At 34.4% G+C, this 22,917-nt stretch overlaps 1 protein-coding gene across 6 annotated transcripts in view; it reads right to left on the bottom strand.

Moving 5' to 3' along the window:
- Nucleotides 1-22,917, bottom strand: part of USP34 (ubiquitin specific peptidase 34) — a 202,416-nt gene that overhangs the window by 12,295 nt on the left and 167,204 nt on the right. For 4 of the 6 annotated variants that reach the window (XM_064494458.1, XM_031467101.2, XM_031467100.2 and 1 more), the window contains 14 exons: nt 22,442-22,593; nt 18,833-18,881; nt 18,644-18,748; nt 18,521-18,565; nt 17,660-17,764; nt 16,475-16,622; nt 11,571-12,205; nt 9,461-9,618; nt 6,223-6,301; nt 4,539-4,665; nt 3,808-3,915; nt 2,529-2,633; nt 2,290-2,414; nt 1,157-1,280 (listed from right to left, as the gene is read on the bottom strand). In XM_064494458.1, the coding sequence (XP_064350528.1) occupies nt 1,157-1,280; nt 2,290-2,414; nt 2,529-2,633; nt 3,808-3,915; nt 4,539-4,665; nt 6,223-6,301; nt 9,461-9,618; nt 11,571-12,205; nt 16,475-16,622; nt 17,660-17,764; nt 18,521-18,565; nt 18,644-18,748; nt 18,833-18,881; nt 22,442-22,593 (2,065 nt within the window). The remainder of the gene's footprint in view (nt 1-1,156; nt 1,281-2,289; nt 2,415-2,528; nt 2,634-3,807; nt 3,916-4,538; nt 4,666-6,222; nt 6,302-9,460; nt 9,619-11,570; nt 12,206-16,474; nt 16,623-17,659; nt 17,765-18,520; nt 18,566-18,643; nt 18,749-18,832; nt 18,882-22,441; nt 22,594-22,917) is intronic. The other 2 variants (XM_064494457.1, XM_031467102.2) reach the window with 2 other exon arrangements.

Genomic DNA, 22,917 nt, shown 5'->3' with positions numbered 1-22,917 from the left:
CCTCCCCAATCCTCAGCCACATATATTTAAACCAGCTAATGATAACAGGTGGAAGGAACAACCTTTCAAATCTGAAGATGTTCTAATCACTTACCAATAAGATGGTTTTTCTGAAGAAGAATTATCCCTGACAGCTCTTACCACTTCCTTCATCTTGGATAATGAAACCTAAGGTATGTTCACATCTTTTGCCCTACCTATAATGGATCAAAACTCTTTTCATGGGAAGGAAGAGGCTGTGATTGAGAAGGAGCACAAGGGGACTTCCAGGGTACAATAATACTCTATTTTTTGACCTGGGTAGAGGTTCCACGAGTACTTCACTTTCCATGCTCTGAAACAAAACTACGGAACACTGGCAAGGATCCTGGGTCATCCCTAAAGATGAAAGACTCACGGGCTCCAGAGAGCCTGAGAACTTTAGAGGTCCTGAGATAGGGGACATCCAGAGGGCTATGTATCTTCCAAAGACTAATCAGCTGGAAAAAGTCACCCAAAGGGAGCAGTCCTCTAACGGCTTTCAGGCACATCCTTAGACAGACAATATTACACAAAAATAAATAAATAAATCAAGGCTTCCCCCAACGTCATAATTCACTGATGGTTTTTTTTCTATTTCTTATGTCTTTCTTTTCAAACTTCCCTTCTTCTCACTCACCTCTCTATTTTATGAGACTTACCTCCTAATTTACTCATATATGCACCTCTGCTTCACCCTGGCAAGTTCACTCAGCTTGCTCTTGGGTGCTGCCAGCTTCAAAGCATGGCTGGCACGACTGATCTCATCTTACCCTCCACATCAGAGCTAGAGAAGTCCATCTCTAAGCCTGCCTCCCTAAGCAGAGCAGTTTTTGTTTTTTGTTTTAAATTCTGCTGGGCAGATGGAGGAGGACTTGGGCTTCTATGTGCAAAAGTCATCAGCCCTACTCCACCCTCCTTTAGAAGCCAGCTGAAACTCTAGGCAGAACTATTCAATGGAAACCAGTAAGTTGGTGTTTTCTTAATAAAAATTAAAATGTTCCCAAGAATGAGTAGTATTTTTAAACATTCACTTTAAAAAAGAAAAAAAGGATTGTCTCATTTTTCTCTCCCCTTCCTGAATGGCTAGGGGCTTAAAATAATTCAGTGGAATTTACTGCTCATCTTTTATACTTACTCAGCTTAACTAATGTTTCAGTAAATTTTTCACAGTTGATTGCAACTCGGCATAATAGATGGATGAATTGATGATAAGAAAAGAAGTAGTCTAGCAGCATACGATCATAAACGTCATCTTTGCCCTGAAGGTTAAAGATGATAAAATGGTTGCACTTAAATTGTATAATAAATTAAAGAGCATATTTTGTGCAAATGTAATAAGTTTAACTAAAAAGTTGATTAAGTATTTAAATTCTATAAGAATCTAGTTTTAAATTCCAAGTTTCTAGTAATGTTAATCAAGATCTTAATTGTCACAAGTTTATTTTCAGTGTGCAAAGGCTATCAATTAAAATTACCCCTGATTTCTATATACTTTAATAAAGTAAATTTACTGTAGGATTTTAAAATGTGACACTTTAGCTCTACAGACATATCATCAAGAAGAGTGAATTAAATTTGATTTTTGAAATAGATTCCAAATTATTTCTGTAATGGTTACTACACTGCTAATTATTTTTAATATTTATCTTATAAGAACTTCTTAAATATATTTAAGATCCAAAGATAGTGGGCAAGAGAGAATGTGAATAAAATGGGGTGAAGACATATAAAGTGGAAACATTTTTTAGAGAGGCATTGGAACTAAGATAAATTATCCTGTGTCAATGTACCCTCTCTATAATTTAGAATTAGCATTATTTTAGAGGAAGTATTGGAGGACAAGAATTAGGCTACAAATGATGAAGAAATCTATCAATCAGTGATAAAGTTAGGCTTAGGTCAAAGTAAAATAGTTAAAGGGCAGTAAAAGAAGTCATTGATTATATGGCAAAATATAAACAACAGTAAGACCTAATTTGACTTTTCAGGTTTAGATATATGACCCAGTTATAATCTAGCCTAGTGACAAATACTAATGAGACTTTCTGTTAGGGTATTTTTTGAGGGGGGAAAAAACTTACTACTTGTGCTTATTGTTGATTTTGCAAATATTCAACCAACATTTTAGAGCACTAAAAAGTCCAAATGAGTCTAATCTTAGGATCCACAAAATGATCATTTAAGTCTAATATACTCATAACTGCCAGAGGGGAAATTTCAAATTACTGTGTACTAGAGAAAGATGGTTTTCCTGGCATCCCAACATACCTTACTGGTTTCCACCATTGTGGGCAAGAGGCACATATTGAGTTCAGGGCGCGGAGGCCGAATATTGCTTTTCCCTCCTATTAGCTTGATATTTTCTCGACAAGGGAAATAAGGTCCAAGAGACACTAAGACATTAAAAGTGTACAATAAGAATAAATGGAAAAAATAAATCTCTATCTCAGTGCGCAGAAAGATTAAATGCCAACCATGTTCAAGTACTGTGCTAGATGAATACATACTTGGTATATTACTGTGATGGTAAGTACAATGGTTGTGTTGTAGAAATGGAACCAGAGTATGAAGAAAGTCATGGGGACTCAAGAGCACAAGTTCCTTGAGGACATCTGAAAATACAAACACAATTTGGGTATTAAAAAATTGGAGCATGTTACCTGCTACTTTCAAACTCACAAATCCTGTTCGGGTGACTGGCTGCAGTGTGGCAGCTAAAAAGTTATTTAGAGTATAAAACTGTTTTAGTAAGGTCTTAACACTGGGAGAAATTCTGCCTGATACACAACCAAATCTGGATCAGCAGAATTACTAATGACAACAGGGCATCATTTAGAAACCAAAGTTTAAAACTATTTATTAAGAGAAGCATCATGGAGAAGTGCACTAAAGGAAGTATTTAATGCACACTGTTATATATCTTCACAAAGTCAACCAAAGCAGCTTAGAAATCTAAGGTTCAAAATTCTTTGGATCTGAGAGAGAATCCTTAATCTACTTTCAATGTTTCAAATGCTGGCTGGACTGATTCTCATCCTCTCACCACACAGGAGGAAAGTTCATGATGACAGGATATTGGCAGAGTTTCTGGCAATTAGAGGTTACTGCTTTGTGCCCTTCCCTTTTTGATGGAGAAGTACAGACTAGGAATTCCACAGAACATCAGACCAACATATGCCAAGAATGACTGCTTATACATGACAGCCAGTTATGTCATTTTAAGAAACTGTAAATAGTTATTGTCTCTAGTGATCATTTAAATGGACTCCAAGGGAGTAAAAAATTCACTATGAATTTAAAATGAGGGGTTCCTTTAACAGACATAAATTATCATTTTATTGTAAATATATACAATCAATATAAAGGTGAAATACTCAGGAGTCTAAGAACAGCTACTAAGAAGTATTTTTAATCAAAAGAACTCAGTGAAATAAGCACTCCAACCTTTTATAGTATCAATTCTACTTTGTAAACATCTGCATGATGCTACCTCATTTATGTAGGATCAGAAGATAACAGAAGTGCAAGAGATCGAGAGATAACCTAAGGTCAACGAGCCCAAATACATAAGTGACCTGCCTATGATCACATAGTTAATTATTGGTATGTTAAGAAACAGAACTCGATTTTCTTAGGATCTGCTGGCCAGTGTTTGAGTCACACATTAAAAAGTACAAACATGTTCCAAACCCTACAGAATTAACATCACATCTCAACACACACACAATCCCACAAAAATGTTCTTCCACTAGGTTTTTACCCAGGTTTATTTTCCAAGTAACTTACCTATACAGGCATTTCTAAGTTCTGGAGGGCTATACGAATTCAGAAGAGTTAACAGTTTATGGGCAAATTCAATTCGCTCCTGCCACTGGATTAACGCTTGTTTCACATCTGCAAATACAAAAGCATACATAAACATGCCACTTGAAGTCAAACTTCCTCTATTATAAGCTACAGAATGCTAACACTAAGAAAATCAAATTAATTACATAAACACTTTGATAAAAGCTAAGTGGTTATTTTCATGAAATGACTACAGATGTTAAATCTGCTAGATTTCTTAAAGATGAGTATGTTCCATTTTCTAGGAATTTATATGCACTTCAGAGTTCACACTATCTTACAGGACACAGAAAGTTATGTTTTATAATAGTTATTTCTCTCAAAAAATAAATGATCTAACTTAAGCCATAAAGTTTCCAGCCAGAAAAGCTTCACAAATACTCAAATACTCATGTTATCCCTATGCTTGGAAGTATTTTTCAATCTCCTAAATCTTGACACTCAAAGCATGAGTTCCTATTTTTCAGACAGGCATAAAGAAAATAAACAAGAACATTCCAGCTTTATATCAGGAGGTCATGATAAACGTTTTTCAGATGGTTAGCTAACATCAGCCCCATTTTCTGTACATAAACTATAAAAAACAAATTCTTTGAAGCATTTGACTTAAAAGCCTTATTTCACTCTTTAACTGTTAAACTAACAAAAATAAGAAGTAGGATTAACCAAACCTTTTCTCTGAAGATATGGGCGTGTAGACTTCAAAACTGAAAGGAATATTGACAGAAGTTCTACTAAGTCTCCAGTCACGTGGCAAGCTGTGGCTTCATGATACATCATGTGCAGTGTGTTGAAAGACTACAGGTGATTTAAAAAAATGGAAAACTTCATTTCACTTTTACTTTGAGCCACACAGTGGTATTGCTCATCCTCTGACAGATGTTTTCAGACTCAGACTATATGTGTGCATATGTGCACAAAGCAAATGTATTTGCTTTCTACCTACAAGTCAAATCCCCCTATTCAGCTCTTTTAAAATATAACAGTCCTCATTTTCAGAGCTCTGATATTTTGTGTATGCATTTTAGTTTGAAGGAATAATTTGTTTAGTCAGGTTTTTTTTTTTTTTTTTTGGTTACTATCTGCTCTAAGATTGCAAGCCTTAGAGGTTACAAAGCAGCAAGCAACAACAGAAAGACTGGACAGAATAGGTGACTGCTTTAACTAACTTTTCAGGGCTTCTGAAGAAAGTCAGTGGGGAAAACAGCTGTCAGTGACACTCAAGACAGTAGGTCTGGAAGAGGTAAAAGAGCTCCTAAAGGTAGGAATTCATTTAACCATACTGGCTTGTTCAATCTTTTGATTCCTTTAATTGTATTAGCTTAACTAAACCCCTTAGCTTTTTTTCCTATTTTATTTTACACCACTGCATCTTCTTTCTAATCCTTCAAATCAGTTCCCCATAGCCTATATACTAGTCACAATTCACAGCTCAAAATCTGTGGCCTACAATCTGTGGCAGCACATAATCTAAACAATGTACTTGTGTGGCATTTAACTTGTAAGCTGTGAGGACAGGAACCATGTCTGTTTTGCCCACTGCTGTATCCTCAGTGCCTAGCACAACGCCTAGTACAGAGTAGACATTCAAACATTTGAATGAAGGAATGAAATTCTCACTACTCCTCTTCACATATCTATGTTTTAGCCAAACAGAAATACTTGGCATTTGTTGAATACAACTAGTACTTTCTCGCCTTTGTGCTGATTAAGTCATTTATCTAAATGCTTTCCCACTTAATCTTTGCAAGTTCAAATTCTTCAAAGTACAGTTTTATACATGTTGTACTCCTATCCTATTAATACCGCTAACTGAAAAAAACTATCCTACCTCTTAATTCTCATCGTGCCCTTGACATGTATTCTTTCATCTTGTTTCATCCTATTTAAAGGTTATGTCGCACCTCTGTGGACTTAAAATCATCTCATAGATAATTACAGGAAGAATGAACAGCTGATTTTAACCACCTCAGTCTCAACTTGCTTCCTCTGATGATGGAACTCCGTCAAATAAGCCAGCTCTTGAGAAATTATGTATGTCCGCAGTTAAATCATATGTATTTTGTCTGTTTCTATTCTTACAAATAAAATGAATAAAGCTAGTCTATTTCAAGTGGTTGTTCTAAATACAAAATAAGGGGGAAAGTATGTATTACTATGGAAAAAGAAAACAGCACTCTAAAAACTGACCTAATTATTCTTGGAGTATAAATTAGCATTTACTAATCTACATATTTAAAATCCAGATACCTGTAAAACAGTCTACCATAAACTCTAAATATTCACAATATAAGAAGTTTTGCTGAGAACACTGAATTGAAATAAATCTATAGTTAAATGCAATAAAATATTTACCTCAGTCATCAGGATCAACCCTCGATTAAATACAACAAGAAGTCTGTCTTCATCAGATTCTAATAGTATTCTGAAGGCACTAGAAAAATACATAGAATTCAGTTTGAGAACTCTGAATCAGAATACAACACATAGATGGTTAAAAAAAAAAAGTAAATTGTTATTTAGGCTCTCTACTTTCCTACCTACAGAAAAGAGACAGCTACATCTATTTCTTGGTAAGATAATAAAAGACAATATTTAATAAGAAACCCTCAATGCAATGTAGAGAAAAGTTACATCTACTGGTATCATACTAGTCAACTCTTAATTATTCACAATGGTGAAGGAGAGGTGTCATGAGAATATCCTTAAAGTCTTAGTAGAAACAATGTTTCTTTTTATAATGGGTTTACTGTCTACATTATGCTATGTTCCAGATAATAATAAAATACACTTGGTATTATCAAAGCACTCATCAGCTGGTTATTGGGAAGAGAAACATGAGGGGGGGGGAACATATGTTGGCCTTAAAAATAATTTACATAGTCACCCGAAAGTAGTTGCATTACTCTTCCTAAGAGACTTTATTTCATTATTCGTACTGGAAAAATACATTAGGTGCTCTTACATAGTACAACTGGAAGTCCTTCTACTTTAATGAGATGTTTTCTTTTTAAAAAAAAAAAGTAACTAGGAAAGCTCTAAATCTTCTTTTGAAGATAAGCCTTAAAATTAATGCCAAAACTTAAAAGAGTTCCTTTAAAGAGGCCTGGCTAAAGCACAGTTAATTTCATTCTGTGTACTAATAAAGATTCAAATTTAAAACTCTTCTGAAGAAGATTATCTGAAATAACCTTATTTTAGGCTGATTAGCTTAAGAAACTAACTACAGTGTTCAAAAAGTATTGCCAAAAAATGTGTGCCGAACAAAGGACATCAGTCCCAAGACTTAGATACAATATACAGAAAAGAAATTAACCTGGACTTTATTTCTATAGTTAAAGGGAATTAAGTGTAACTTACAGCAGTTCCTTTATAGCCATTCAATAACTTTCGTAGCTCTGAGCAATTAATTGTAAAGATCATGTTTTGTTATTACGGCCAATTCCTCCAGTTAAAAAAGATAAGCAGATCTGGGCTAAGTAAAATGAAAAAACTATTAACAGTGAAACTCATCCAAAGATGGAGGAAGCTGTTTCTGGAGGCCTCTAGAACTGGACTGTCTAAGCTTAAGATAGGATGAATTGCCACAGAGAGGAGGATTCAAGATATAGTGGAAGACTCTACATTAAGGTTCCTTCCAACACTAAAAATTCCATGATTCTATTAAAACATAAACCCAAATAATCCAAAACCAAACCCAAATAAAAGCTATTCAAAAGTGGCTAATACTGTTAAAATGGCCATACTATCCAAAGCAGTCAACAGATTTAATGTGATCCCTATCAAATTACCCAGGACATTTTTCACAGATTAGAACTAATAATTCTAAAATTTAAATGGAATCACAAAAGACCCCAAATTGCCAAAGCAATACTGAAGAAAAAGAACAAAGCTGGAGGCATAACCCTCCCAGACTTCAGACAACACTACAAAGCTACAGTAATCAAAACAGCATGATACTGGCAAAAAAACAGACATATGGATCAATGAAACAGAATAACCTATAAACCCAGAAATAAACCTATACACCTATAGTCAATTAATCTTCAACAAAAGAGGCAAGAATATACAATGGAGAAAAGACAGTCTCTTCAAGTGGTGCTGGGAAAAAGCGAGACAGTCACATGTAAATCAATGAAGTTAGAACTCTTCCTTACACCGTACACAAAAATAAACTCAAAATGCCTTAAAGACTTAAACATAAGTCAAGACATCATAAATCTCCTAGAAGAGAACAAAAGCAAAATATTCTGACATAAATTGTAGCAATGTTTTCTTAGGTCTGTCTCACAAGGAAACAGAAATAAAAGCAAAAATAAACAAATGGGACCTAATTAAACTTATAAGCTTTTGCACAGCAAAGGAAACCACAAACAAAAAGACAACCCATGGACTGGGAGAAAATATCTGCAAACGATGCAACTAACAAGGGTTAATTTCCAGAATATACAAACAGCTCACACAACTCAATAACAACAACAACAAAAAAACAAACAACCCAATCAAAAAATGGGCAGATCTAAACTGACATTTCTCCAAAGACAATGTACAGGTGGCCAACAGGCATATGAAAAGACGCTCAATATCGCTAATTGTCAGAGAAATGCGAATCAAAACTACAATGAGGTGTTACCTCATACTGGTCATAATGGCCATCATCAAAAAGTCCACAAACGATAAAGTGTGGAGAAAAGGGAACCCTCCTACACTGTTGGTGGGAATGTAATTTGGTGCAGCCACTATGGAAAACAGTATGGAGATTCCTTAAAAAACTAAAATCAGAGTTACTGTATGATACAGCAATCTCACCTCTGGACATATATCCAGAGAGAACTCTAATTCAAAAAGATACATGCACCCCAATGTTCATAGCAGTACTATTTACAATAGCCAAGAAGAGGAAATAACCTAAATGTCCGAATGACTGGATAAAGAAAGTGTGGTGTGTACACACACACACACACACACACACACTAGACTACTACTCAGCCATAAAAGAGAATAAAATAATGCCATCTGCAGCAACGTGGATGGACCTAGAGATTATTATACTAAGTGAAGTAAATCAGAGAAAAGACAAATATTCTATGACACCACTTATATGTGGAATCTTAAAAGATGAGACAAATGAACTTACTTACAAAACAGAAACAGACTCACAGACACAGAAAACAAACTTATGGTTACCAAAGGGGAAAGGGATAAATTGGGAGTTTGGGATTTGCAGATACTATTACATATAAAATAGATAAACAAGGTCCTACTGTTAGCATAGGAAAGTATCTTGTAATAATCTATAATGAAAAAGAGTATGAAGAATACATGTATGTATAACTGAATCACTATGCTATACACCAGAAACTGATACATTATAAATCAACTATAATTTTTTAAAAAGTAGCTAATTAACTCTCAAAATACACATTTATCCAAGGTGACTAATGGTTTAAATGCTTCCCCAATAACCTTAAAGATCTGGTAAACTTTCAGTTACAAACAAGTTAAATTATTCCCTTTTAAGTGTCAAAATGATGGTTCCCATCCCCTCATATGGAAACACAAAACACAAAAACTTCAGAAAGTATCCTTTTACCTTATTAAAGTCGTCCAGCAGGAGCGGCCATCTAAGCAACGTAAGTAACAACTTATGGTTGTCTTCTTAAACTGTTTAATATCTTCTAATTCTTCTTCTCGCATGTCTGGCCTCTGAGCTATGAACAGCTGCATCAGGTTAAACAGTTCTTCCACTGCCTGAAAGGGCAAATAAGCATTATGATGACCTTTTAATCCTACAACATCTTACAATGTCATCTGCTCATATCTGAATGTTATGCTCATTAGCCAGCTCTACAAATTACACAAATGATAGATTGTACTACTATCCAAAAATAGTTACTGCAGTACCATCCAAGAATAGTTATAAAATTACCAATGGATTCTGTTAAAAAATTTTAATAAATTACTCACTACAAGAAAGTAATTTTAAAATAGAATTTCAGGGAAGAATAAAAACTACAATACAGTTCATTTTTAGTCTTAAAACTGTTTAAAGTACCGGTTTTGTAACTTCAAATGTGTCCTGAGATGCTGTGTCAGTCCTTTGTTCTCTTTTCTATAATAAATGAGTAATTACTATTTTGTCACAAAGATTTTACACCCCTCAATTATACTTGCATTAATACTGTTTCTGAGAAAATCCTTTGTGCCAACATTTGGAATGATCTTTCTAGACTGATGGATGGTCCAGGTCAAGTTACCTGATGGATGAAATGTGGAAACGGAATGTGGTTTTATAAACTCATTTACTCATGGACATGTTAGGAAAGGGTTGTCCTAATACTTATCCATGAATAGATACTCCCAGTTCTACCATTATCATGGCAAAAATTAATTTAAGCACCATTTTCATGAAAATCTCTAATAGATAAGCTCTAAAATAAAGATGTTGGAACATTTCATTGATGTCAAGAAACAACATTCGGGGATATTCTAACATACCCAGAACTCATTGAAGGTGTATTTAACTATGGATATCATGTTCAGTAACTAAACCAAAGATTTATGATGTGAATGTGATGGAGACAAATCTGCTCAATCTTAAATCCTGTCCTGACTCTTTCTATGTTAGACAGACTCTTTCATTCTTTTCCTACTGTATTCTTATCACCTTAGCTTTGAACCTTTTCTGGTACTTAATATACTAACTTTCTTTCCTTTATTACAGACATTCTAATCTTGACAGGAAATTAGGTTATTCTTTCTGGATGAGAAATTCTGAACAATTCACTACATTATGTCTAAAGGACAGTTAAGGTCATTTCTTCAACAGGACAAAGAAGTGTAGCACATAATTCAAGGATACCAATACTTAAAACAGTAGTCATCTGATTGAACTCTTATGTAAATGTTGAATGTCTTGAAAAAGCTCCTACTCGTACATTCCCACAATCTCCCATTTAACAACTTCAGTTTATGGCCTCTGAGTTGACAAGAGCTTGAAAAAACGTTCTGCACTCCCTCCAGCCCCCTTCAGACTTACACCCTCTTGGTTTAACCTTGAGTTTACAACAACGAGTAAGAGGTAACAATGAAAAGAAATATCCAGGAATGACAGCCTAATGTAGGGAGAGTAGGGGTTAATATAAAAGCCACAGTCTGCAGAGAAAAAGGGATCAGATTTAGATAGCATATATTTGTATTCTGATAGGCCCACCACTTAAACATTGTATTCATTTGAACACAGTGTGAGCAAAAAAACTCACAAAACCCCCCCAAAAACCCTAGGGAATACTACACATAAGATAAAATACTGTCTAGCTCACAGCTTCGCATAGCATGTAGATCTTGATAATAAATATCTAAATAGTAAATACTGCCTTAAAAATGTACCACAAAGCTGAATTTTTTCATTAGATACATATGAAAGACTCATTAACAAAACCATAAAGCAAAGCAGGTAAATTCCATTAGACAAAAAATTTCAACATCAACCTAAGAAAAATTATCCACATACTTATCAATTTTATAATCCAGCATTTTATACATGTATTCAAGAAAAATACATGTTACTAAGTCTTTAAGAAAGAATGGTTAAAGTTAGATCATATTCCCATATTCTGTCACTATTTCCCACAAGGGAAAAAAAAACAGGTATTTCCAATCAGTTTGAGGATACACATACAAGAGTTATCAATTTTACTCACTCCAGGGTACTGGCTGGCATGTGGTGTAAGATTCTTAAAGGCCCACTGGATGTTCTGGTGAGAAGCCAGTTGTCGTGTGAATGCAGGAGACTGTTCACAGCAGAGCCTCAGAATGCCGTAGTAGGCAGGCAGCATCCCACGGTTAAAAAGCACCACATCCTGATCATCATGGTCAGCAAGGATGTAATTGAAGGCAATGTTCTTGGTTACCACTGGGTTCTGAACAATAAGGCGGATATTCTCTGGACAGTCAGCACACACATTGTACCAAAATGAAAGCAAAGCCTGTTTATTGTGATTTGTAGCTATTGCTGGCTCAGAAAGTTTAGGCTGGAAAAGGTTCCACAAATCCATGAAATATGTGGAAAACATCAGCTTCTCAGTTTTGGAAATTAAACAGTAAGTCATAAAGCTAAAATAGGGCACTAGCTTTGTAGTGCCATGAACAGCAGCATCAACATAAAGTTTGGCTCTTGAGAGCAAACCAAGGAGCACGTTGTAGACCTGATGTAGGACTACTGTTGTGTCTGGACTGAGTGGAAGGTCACGGGTTGGGATGTGCAAAGACCTTGTTGACCGGAACATCTGGCGGAATGAATTGCTTGGTATAAGGGACACCAGAAGATAAGCTGCAGCTATAAAATGTAAAACAAAACTGTCAGATGTTTACAAGATATAAAATAGACTGAAGAGCAGTCATTAAACACAAAGCCACTCTTCCCTTTAAAAATTAAAATAAAAATTAAGGGACATGAACATCTCTTTTAATATCTTTCTGCTCTACCACTGGTACCAGAGAAAGATCCCAAGGAATGACAAAAACAGACGCCTTCCATTCTGTCATTGTTATTTTTTAAGTGGCAATACAATTGCATTAGTAGAAACAGTTTTAAACCTATTTTGTTTAGCTTTCCCAAGATGTAGAATTTTCCCACTTGTTTTATCATTTCATTTCTTCTCAGGAAATAATATGGTTTAACAGAAAGAACACATCATTTGGAGCCAGAAGACCTACTTAAGGCTGTCTGACATGGTCCAATCATTAATTTAGGATCTTAGTTTTCTTATTCTTTACAAAATAAGATAATGGTAAAATTACTTAAGTTATAAAGATAGAATGAGATCTTCTATCTAAAAGTCTTTTGTAGTATAGATTATAATAAATATGTCAATTATGGAACATTAACTTTGGAAAATCTTTTTAAAATCTTCTAGGCCAAGCTTGCATGCAAATAAAGAATCCCTTCTTTAACATACCTGAAAAATGTTATTAAGCCTATGGCATAATTCTGAGAGAGTAGTGACTCATTAGTTGAGCCCATCTGTAAAAGCAATTACTACAAGCAACGTATTGATCTAGGTACTTTATAAATATCTCATTTAATCCTCACAATCATCCTGGAGGTAGATGGTGTTAACACTGGAAAATCTGAATCTTGGAGAAGCAAAGACCAAGGTCACACAGATAAAACGGGGGAGCCCAGATTTGGCCTTGAGAAACGATGATGATAACGATGATGACAATGATGACGATAATGATAATGGTAAAACAACCACAACAATAACAACAAGAACTGCTAACATTTATCAAATGCTTATTATTTAACATCGTAACTTAATGTAGTAGACACTACTTTTATCATATCCACTTCTTCTCAGACTTAAAATAGTAAAACTACCTCATTTTACACAGCTGTTGGCAGAGCTGGAATTCAAACCTAGGTTGTCAGACTTATGAGTTAATGCTCCTAACAACATTCACTACAGAGTCTCCTCGAGACTATTAACCTTAGTCTAACTCTGCAATACACTTACTAATTTTGTCTCCCACTATTCGACCTATATTTGATAATTTCCATTGTACTGCCAAAGCAAATAAAATTAGGGTTTCCAAAATTAATTGTAATCTAGTTTACAGATTTGTTTCAAATTAAACTCTCTTTTTGCATAATACTTCATTTCTACATATTTTACCACCTATATGTCACTCTGGTTAGTCTGTTTTCAGTTAGGCTCAATTTGGTATGTGTTTCAAATATAAAAACTTGGCATGCAGGTGTCATCTTGATCAATTTTGTAAAAAACTGCAATTGAGAAAATAATTTGATTAAAAAATTATTCAGTTTAAGTTATATACCTTCACCCCAACATTTTATTTTGCAAAAATTTGAACACAATGGAAGATTCAAAATACTCTACTAAATAATGACTCATGGTCCCATCACATAAATTCTACAATTAACATTTTGCTTTGCTTTATCACATACCTAACCATCTATTCATTTCTATAAAAACTATTTACTTTAAATAAGAAGTAAGCTCTGCTAGGGAGAAAAATAACTTTTTAATTATGTTCATCTCTGAGAACAACTAGGAAGGTCAATATGGAAGAACAGACCACCTTGCTAAAACTGCCTGCTACAACTTAAGAGTCTCTGGGTCTAGAGAACTTAGAACAAATCTACTTCCCTTTCTACACTGCAACTCAACTATTTTAAGACACCTATGATGTCACCATTTTTCTTTTCTCTAAACATTCTCAGTCATTCCTTACAATTATTCATAGGATTTAAAAGTATTTCTCTGTACCTTTTCTTCTATACATGCTACCCCTAATTCTTACTCCAAGCTACACTGATTTTGTTCAAGTATTTGGGTCCTTAATTCAAGTTACATGATTTTAAAAGCACTTTTTCATATTACTACAGTCTTCACTATCATAATTTTAAAACAATGCATTGTAACAATTTATTTCCTAACTGAACACCCAGTTTTAATTTTTTCACAGTTATAAATAATGCTGCTGGACACCGGTATTGGTGGATGACTTGCTTATACTGGAAACCCTGAAATGGTATTAATGAGTTAAAAAAGGGGAAAAAAAATTAAGGATCTTGGTACATACTGCTAAACTGCCTTTCATAAGGGTAGTATTAACTTACAATGTCACTGCAATGTATGAAAATGCTATCTCTTCAGCACTATCACAAATACTGGGTGTTATCAGCTACCTAAAAAGCTTTGTTTTTTGCTTTTGTTTATTGGTTCAGCATAGGTTTTTAATTGTTTTGTGATCAGGAGTCAGGACATGAATACCAACCAGCATATGTGTCAGCTCTTACAAATATCCTATTCCTGTGGGGTTAACTATACTGGCAGGGAAAAAAAACCTATGAGCAGAGTACCATTGCCAATCCATGTGTACCCATCACCAAAAGGTGTTTTTCTCACATAAACCTTTTGTTTTAGAAGAAGTAGAACAGGCAGTTCACACAGACCCTTCTCCCTATATTCCTTATTGTTAACATTACTACTATGTTACATTTGTTGTGACTAAGGAACTAACACTGGCAGATTACTATTAACTAAACTCCACACTTTAGATCTCAATAGTTTTGCTCTCATGTTCTTTATATGGTTCTAGGACCTCATTTTGAATTCATTACATTTAGATGTCATGTCTAAAGCTCTCCTTGGCTGCGGTACTTGACACTTTCTCAGACTTTCTTTTGATGACCTTGACAGTTTTCAGGAGTAGTGGTCAGGTATTTCTGTAGAATTTCCCTCAAAATGAGTTTGTCTGATGTAAAACTCAGGTTATGAAATTTTGGGAGGAAGACCACACAGATGAGGTACCCTTTGCATCATACTGTATCAAGGACACATACTGTCAACATGATTTATTGGTGACAATTGTATCCTTAATGACCCAGCTGAGTTAATGTTTGTCAAGTTCTCCAACCCCTATAATCTACTCTTAGAAAGCAAGTCACTAAGCTCACACTCAAGGAGTGTGGAAGTAAGCTCCACCTTCTTGAGGGGAAGACGTAAATAAATTATTTAGAATGCTGTATGGGAGATTTGTTTGTTTTTCATATATTTGTTTATTCTTTCATTCATTTATATCAGTAAAGGACTCATGGATTTTACACTTGGATTACAATTCAGTGCTGTTGTTTATTGTTTTTCACTCAAATTGTTCCAGCTGTAAGCACTGGAAGCTTTCTGGCTGGTTCCATGTCCCTTTGATATACTGCCATCATTATGTTTTTGGAGCACTCCTTTTCTTTCTGGTTGTAGAAGATGCTCCAGGATCATCTTGTATATTCCCAGCCCTAGTCCTACAATCAGCCATTTCTCCAAGGAGCTGTGATTTGTTTTATTGGAGAATGAAGTTTAGAAACATGGATCTGGGTACTTGATGTGCTTGCTGCTACTGGAGTGTCATTGATTCTGTGCCTTCTCAGCAGAAAACTAGGAAATATGATTTTAATGATTAAATTTCATGATTAAAGACGGAAAAATAACTATTTTGATTTTTTATTTCTTTTAATACTACCAAAAGAAAGCATATTCTGTGTTTACTTATGAGCAATTTCCTTTTCTGCAAAATATCTGTTTTTGGTGTTTGTCCATCTGTCTTCCAAGAACTTTGTTTATTCCCTTCTGGCCTGTGTACAATAAAGATGTTTATCACTTGACTCTCGTAATTTCAGAGAATTGTTTTCTCTCAGCATGCTTTGTGTCTTCATTGCTACTTTATTCTTAGCCTTCTCAAGTTACTTTTCAGATAGGATTTTCTGACCCTTCACTCTCTTCACTAGGCTAATCATGCTCTGTCACTCTATCAAGAAAGGAAACAAAAATGATAGTGGCGGTGATGTCACCCAAAAAAGGACATAGTTTCCTATCCTTAAAAAATCAAAAACACTAGAGATACTTGTAAAAAACACTGCCATAGGTTTTCAAATACTAATATAATTTTGGCCTTAGAAACAACATCTCTAAGAGTCTTTGCATTATACAGTGGGTATTGTGGTCACCTTAAAACAAACGAACAAAAAAACAAAACGAAACTTGGAACAACAACAAATGGTTTGTTAATTTTTGAGTATCTGACTTACAAGTCCTGACTCTAGGATAATTGTGAGCCAAAAGAAATCGCTCGACCCAGTTTTCCATATTCTGTAGGACCCAGCTGTGTGCCAGTTTATTTCGGGGTGTCTGCACTGCCAACCAATCCAGACACTGAGAAGGATTGTATTCAATTACCTGCAAGTAAAATGACAAGAAGAGAATATTAAGGCCAACTCTGAATGAGCGAATACTTTTCAAGGTTACTTTCAGAATATGCATTAAACACTTTAAACCCAAAATAGTTTTTTAAAACTAGAGCCTAGGAAGTTTCATCCATATTTTTTCCTATTTATTAAAGTATCTTATTTTTTATCAAAAGGAACATGTTCAGGAGAATTTGTCATTAGTTTACAAAATAAAATTATAATAACCAAGGACTCCAAAACAGGACCAATAAGGGAACCCAATGACTTTTAGGTCTTAAGTTTACAAACTTATTTAAAAGTGCTTTTAATTCTCTAGTTTCTCATCTTTACTTTTCTTATTGTTTGCCCAATCTGTTACCATAAGTGAGAATGAAAACTAGCTCACTGTATGCTGGGAAGATTGTTTTCTTGGGAAAAGGGAATCTTAGGAATCTAGAATAGGGGCTAGAATTATGGCTCTTGGGCCAAATTCTGTGGTTTGCCTGTTTTTAAGTTTTTATTAGAACACAGCCATGCCCATTTATGTATTTTCTATGGCTGGTTTTATGCTAAAACAGTAATTGAGTGGTTCCAAACCATATGGCCCACAAAGCCTAAAATATTTAGTATCTGGCTCGTTAGAGAAAGCTTGCTGGGCCCCTGGTCTAGAGAGTGGGCATTTCCAACACTCAATAAAGAGAAATTCTGTAACCTCAGCTGTAACTCTTGAAGAAAAGGAAGTGGTTAGTGCTTCCACTTTACAGAATATTTCTTGAGAGTAGGGGAATGAGAACCTTAGATGGGATGACAGCTGTCTATGACTCCATGAGAAAGTCTTTAAACATCTAGGACACTAACTAGCCAAGAACTCTTTTTTTCCTCATGTCTTCTGACTAAAGCACCTTTTCTTCCCTTGACCTGTGACTTACCAAAACCATTATGAGTTACCCAGGGAAGTAGAAACTGGTACTTAGAATGGGAGTGATTATATTAGAAAAAGAAAATCCTTAAAAAAATAAATACTGAAACATCTGCTGTAAGACTTACCTCCCATATTCTCTGCAGAATGTAAGATGCAAAGGGAGGCATTCCTGGAGGTCCACCAGCAAACTCCATTAGCATAGTCAACAATTTAAAGAAAGGATTGGCTGCCTGTAAGACACACACACGACTGTATTTGGAGCTATTTGAACCCACCTCTTTCAGTGGAAAAGAAACAAATATAAGTCTTCAACACATCACATTTAGGTCTGCTATATTAGGTCAGGGAGCTCAGTAGTCATGCATATGAACCTGAACTATCATAAAGCAGCAGGATGAGCTGGGGATACAGTGTCAATTGTGTGGGAGCTACACATAACAGAAAACATGTATTTTTCTGGATGTCAATTTGGGGGGAAAATCGAAACTCCTGTTATGACACAACAATGTTTATTAAAAAATTTAGATTGAAAGTTCCCTGTAGCAACCTTTTTCTCTGAGGTATAATCATAGTAATATTTGACATGTATTATCAAAGTAGCTGTAACATTGCCATTTCACAATAATACTTTTGTACAATCCTGTATTCTATTTTCCACATATTTCTCCAGCACAGTTCTGGTAAATCTAATTTCTTCTGAGATATAACATATGTTTCAAACCAAACAATTTTAAAGCTTAGTATCTTGGTGGTACTCTGATATATTGAACTTATATGTAACTTTGTATTTAATTGGGAAAATTAATTTGTGATAAGACATGAAGAGGTAACTCAGTTTATTCAAGTTACATAGTTAAAAATAGGTTATTGTTTATGGGGGAAACCTTGATAAATTTTTTCCCCAGAACAGTTAGAAAGGTTCATCTGAAAGCACTGTCAGTGGTGAGAGTACTTTGAAAAACAAGAATTAACAAATGCCTACATACCTCAGGAGTCAATTTTGCTATTGATGTGAAAAGCATAGATACAATCTAAAACAAAAAAAGGAAAATTTCAGAATTTTCTTCAAAAATTACCGAAACACTTTAAGACTATTTCTCAGCACTTACATGTTCTGCAAGTCGATTATTGTATCGACATAGGCTGAAAATCAGATTACAAGTTTGTCTTATATTGATGCCATCACGAATATGTTGAAACAAGAAGGGAAATCCCTGTTAAAAGCAAAAGTTGTTCATTTAAGTACTATTTTGTTATTTTTGTGATTATCAAGTGGTCTAATATAGAAAAGGAATTACCTTTCCTCCTGTTAATGCTGCCATGTCAGTCTGTGATAATGTCAGATGCCTGAAAGAAAACATTAGTGGCAATAAGTTTTTCTCTCCTCTGTACTACTTCATAGCCACTTGCATTGTGACACACAACAAAATTGTTGATTCAATAACAAGTGTGCCAAACCACCATCATAAAATGATTTTTGAACTTTTTGCTAGCTAGATTTGCTTGTTAGATATCTTTTAGACATTTTTTTCAGAATTCCACAATTGGTATATGGAAGTTCAAAGCTACTTTATTTCCATTTAATTAACTCAGTCTTTTGATATAGTATAACACTAGGATGGGTCTAATTTAGAGAGCTTTGACATGAGAAACTTCAAAACGAAATGAACTTCTAAGAAATAGAGAATTTCACTTTCAAGTTTAAAATTGCTGCTCACTTCTTTTTTTAACTTATAGAAAATTCCAGACACATACAAAAATAGAATAGTGTAAGTATTCCATCATTCAGCTTCAAATTACCAACTCATGGTCAGTCTTGTTTCATTTGTACCTCCTACTCACTCAACATGAACTATTCTGAAGCAATTTCACATATTTTATCACTTAGTCCATAAATCTCAGTACATCTTTAACATAAATTTCAAAAACATAATCACACTACCATTATTCAACTTAAAATAAATTAACAATTTCTTATTAATATACAATATCCAGTCCATGTACAATTTCCTCATGTTTCTAAAAAAATTTTTTTATAGTTAATGTTTGAATCAGGATCCAACAAAGTCCTCTGTTGCCATTCGTTGAAATGTCTTTTAAATTTCATTTAGACAACTGGTTTCCCTTCCAATTTTGTTTTTATCTTGCAATTAATCTGTTGAAGAAAGCAGGTGGTTTGTCCTGTAGAATTTCCCATACTTCCATTTTGCTGATTATATCCTTGTTGTGTTGTTTTAACGTGTTCCTCTGTCCCCATATTTCCTATAAAATGGCAGTCAGATCTAGAGCCTTGATCAGATCTAGGTTTGACTTTTTAATCAAGAATACCTCATGGGTGGTGGTGTGAACTTTCATTAGGAGGCACACAATGAAAAGTTGTCCCTCTTTTTGTAATGTTTTCAGACAACGATGACTGTTTCCTAGATGCATTATTTCATTAGGGATGCAAAATACTGTATCCTAATTCCAGCATTTTTTGCACATTTATTAGCTCAAATACCTCTGATGACGAACATCCCTCTCATTTACCATTTGGTTGCCACAAGGTGTAATTCTTGCAAGTAAGATAAATGCTTGATACTGTTTCTTTATTAGTAAGTTTCCAAAATTATTGTTTGGTTTCTTAATATACTCCAAAGGTTGCCAAAATTTAAAAAGTTTTTGTTTTTTAGGTATCATTATGAACTCACGGATGTAAACATTTATGATGTGTTTTAGTCCACTCACAGTTACTATTATTGATACTCAGGTTGTCTAATCTACGACCAGTAGAAACCTCAAGTTGATGCTTGAGTCCTTTTAACATGACCTCAGTAGTCTTTGACAGCCTCCTTGCCTTCCAAAATGCAAATCGTTCCAGGTTTCCCATTAATTTCTTGTCCAAGACCTAGAATTATCCATTTTCCCAAGGAACCTTGATTTCTTTTCAGCAGGAAATGGTATCTACATGAAAGGGGCACTCATTGATCCTGGGCTGAGCAGGATTTCTAGGCCTTTTCAGATAAATGGAGATACATAATACATTATTTGTTTACTTAAGAAAAAATATACCATGAGGTCTCCTGACATTCCCAAATTCAAATTTAGTTTTAAAAGTTAAGTAAACACCCTACAATTTTATATTTGTATATCTCGTTTTCTGAAAATCTTGGTTTCTAAGGACATTAGCACTTACTTCCTTTATTCTCTAATACAAATAGTTTCATAATGATAATTCTAATTGTACTACTAACAATATAATTAGTGAAACCCTTTAGGATAATTTAACAATTCTTTTTGTCCTTCAGGTACATCCTACTAAAAATTACAGTTAAATTAATGTGTTCTAAAGTCACTTTAATTCCACTCCAGTGGCCATGTCACCAACTCAATGGACAGTTAGGCTCATTTATTTCAGTCTGCTTCTGATTTTTTAGGGACTGCATTTTATTAATTTATTTATAATTATTGAAACATTTACATAATTCCAAAGATAAATCTAAAAAACAAAACAATATACTATATTCAAAGAAGTCAAACTGCCATTCCTGTCCCCTCCAGCCTGTTTTCCCCTCCGACAACCACTGGAAACTTTTTTTAAAGTTTATTTTTTAAAATTTAGTCTTCAATTTAAAAAAATAGTCAATTCCTGTCATTTGTAGTACTTATATTCTATAAAGAGCTGCAAATACTGAATCAGTGAATACTGAATTAGTGAATACCAACTCATTGCTCATAGGGAACATAACACAGTTAGGTTCCTGTGAACCTCTGGTCACAACTTTCATCAATAGATCAATATGTTACCTTGCTTTATGTTTCGTTTAAATTTTAGATATCTGATTTAATGTTGATTCATTAGTACTGAACGCACAGTAAACAGCACTGTAACCAAACCTGAATGAGCTTACCTAATGCGTATTTTCTACCTACAGCAGATTATGGCTTTCTTGGGCTTAGGAACACACTAGACAGCATTTAGCACTATTTATGGGGCTGTCATAAACAGCCAATCACCAACAAAAGGTATAAATGTGAAAAAAGTGGCATATACTTCACAAAAGCATTTGTTTACAATATGAGAACTGAAATGGGAAGGCAGAGGGTCATGATGTTTGACCTCAGCTGGGAAAGCGTGTGTCAAACCCAAATTTTTTTTTTGTTTTTTTTTTTTTACTAATCTGTACATATACATTCTGCAAATTACAAATGACTATAAAAGCTCCACAAGTAGTGTTTTGGGGATTACAAGGAAATTTTACTAAGTAGGCAAATACACAAATTGGAAATCCATGAATAATGAGGACTGGCTATATGTACACACACACACACACACACACACACACACACACACTCTTTCTCACTCACTTTTACACAGCCTCACCTTTTTTCTAAAAAGTAGCATACTATACTTTTCCCCACCTCATTTTTTTTCACATAGTAATATCTACCCTAAATTATTCTCCATGGTAGTACAGATATATTCCATACTTCCTTTTTTTTTATAGGTTACTCTACTGAGTGGATGCTCTGTTTCTTCAACTAGTCCCCTCTTTGTGGACATTTTCAATCTTTTGCTATTTATAAGCACTGCTTCAGTAAATAGCACTACATATACAGCTTTCTGTATTTTGGGAACAGATTCCCAGAAGTGGAGTTGCTAGGTTAAAAGATGAATGCACATATAATTTTGCTAGATACTTTACTGTATATTTCTTCAATGTATATTTTTCTAACATGACTCAGAGGCAAAGTAAGAGTTTGATACAAAGGATTGAAATAGTTATGCTACAAGAGTTGATGAATAGTGTTGTTATTTAAAAAGATTTAAGCAACAAAAGCTATTGGGTTAATAGTGGTAAAACAATTATGTAAAAGGAATAAAATCAAACATGCTTTAAAGCACTTTGAATGTTGAAACATTTCACCTTTCTGAGCGAGACTGTTCAACCAAAAGAGCAACTAAAGCTATCATTTTTTCAAGGGCAGCTGGCCTGTATTTTTCTTCTGCCAAGGAGAGAATATCTTCTTCCTCCTCTTCTTCTTCCCCTTCTTCCTCTGACAACACTTCAACTTGAGGCTAGAGCAGAACAAAATCTATTTTTAATATGATATTAATTTTTAACACTATGTTGAGAGCAAACAGCAGGGTAGATGGTAGCAGCAGCATGTATCATGAAAAATAACCACTCATAGGCCTAACCCTAACTTCAAAGTCTAAACTGCATTTAGGACAATTTTCGACTTAGCAGAGCATGAAAAACAACAATTTCCAATACTGTGACTATATACCTTACCTAAAGAGACAAATTCTTTAATAATAATTTATTTTATCTTACAGCAAGCCTACATAGGAAGATAAATCAGAATAAAAATTTATGAGAATGATAAAACAAACTTCCTA

Source organism: Camelus dromedarius, chromosome 15, assembly GCF_036321535.1.
Source record: "Camelus dromedarius isolate mCamDro1 chromosome 15, mCamDro1.pat, whole genome shotgun sequence".
In the NCBI taxonomy this organism is placed as follows: Eukaryota; Metazoa; Chordata; class Mammalia; order Artiodactyla; family Camelidae; genus Camelus; species Camelus dromedarius.
Note: the sequence above shows the minus strand (reverse complement) of the source record. Positions and strands in the feature narration are given on the sequence as shown.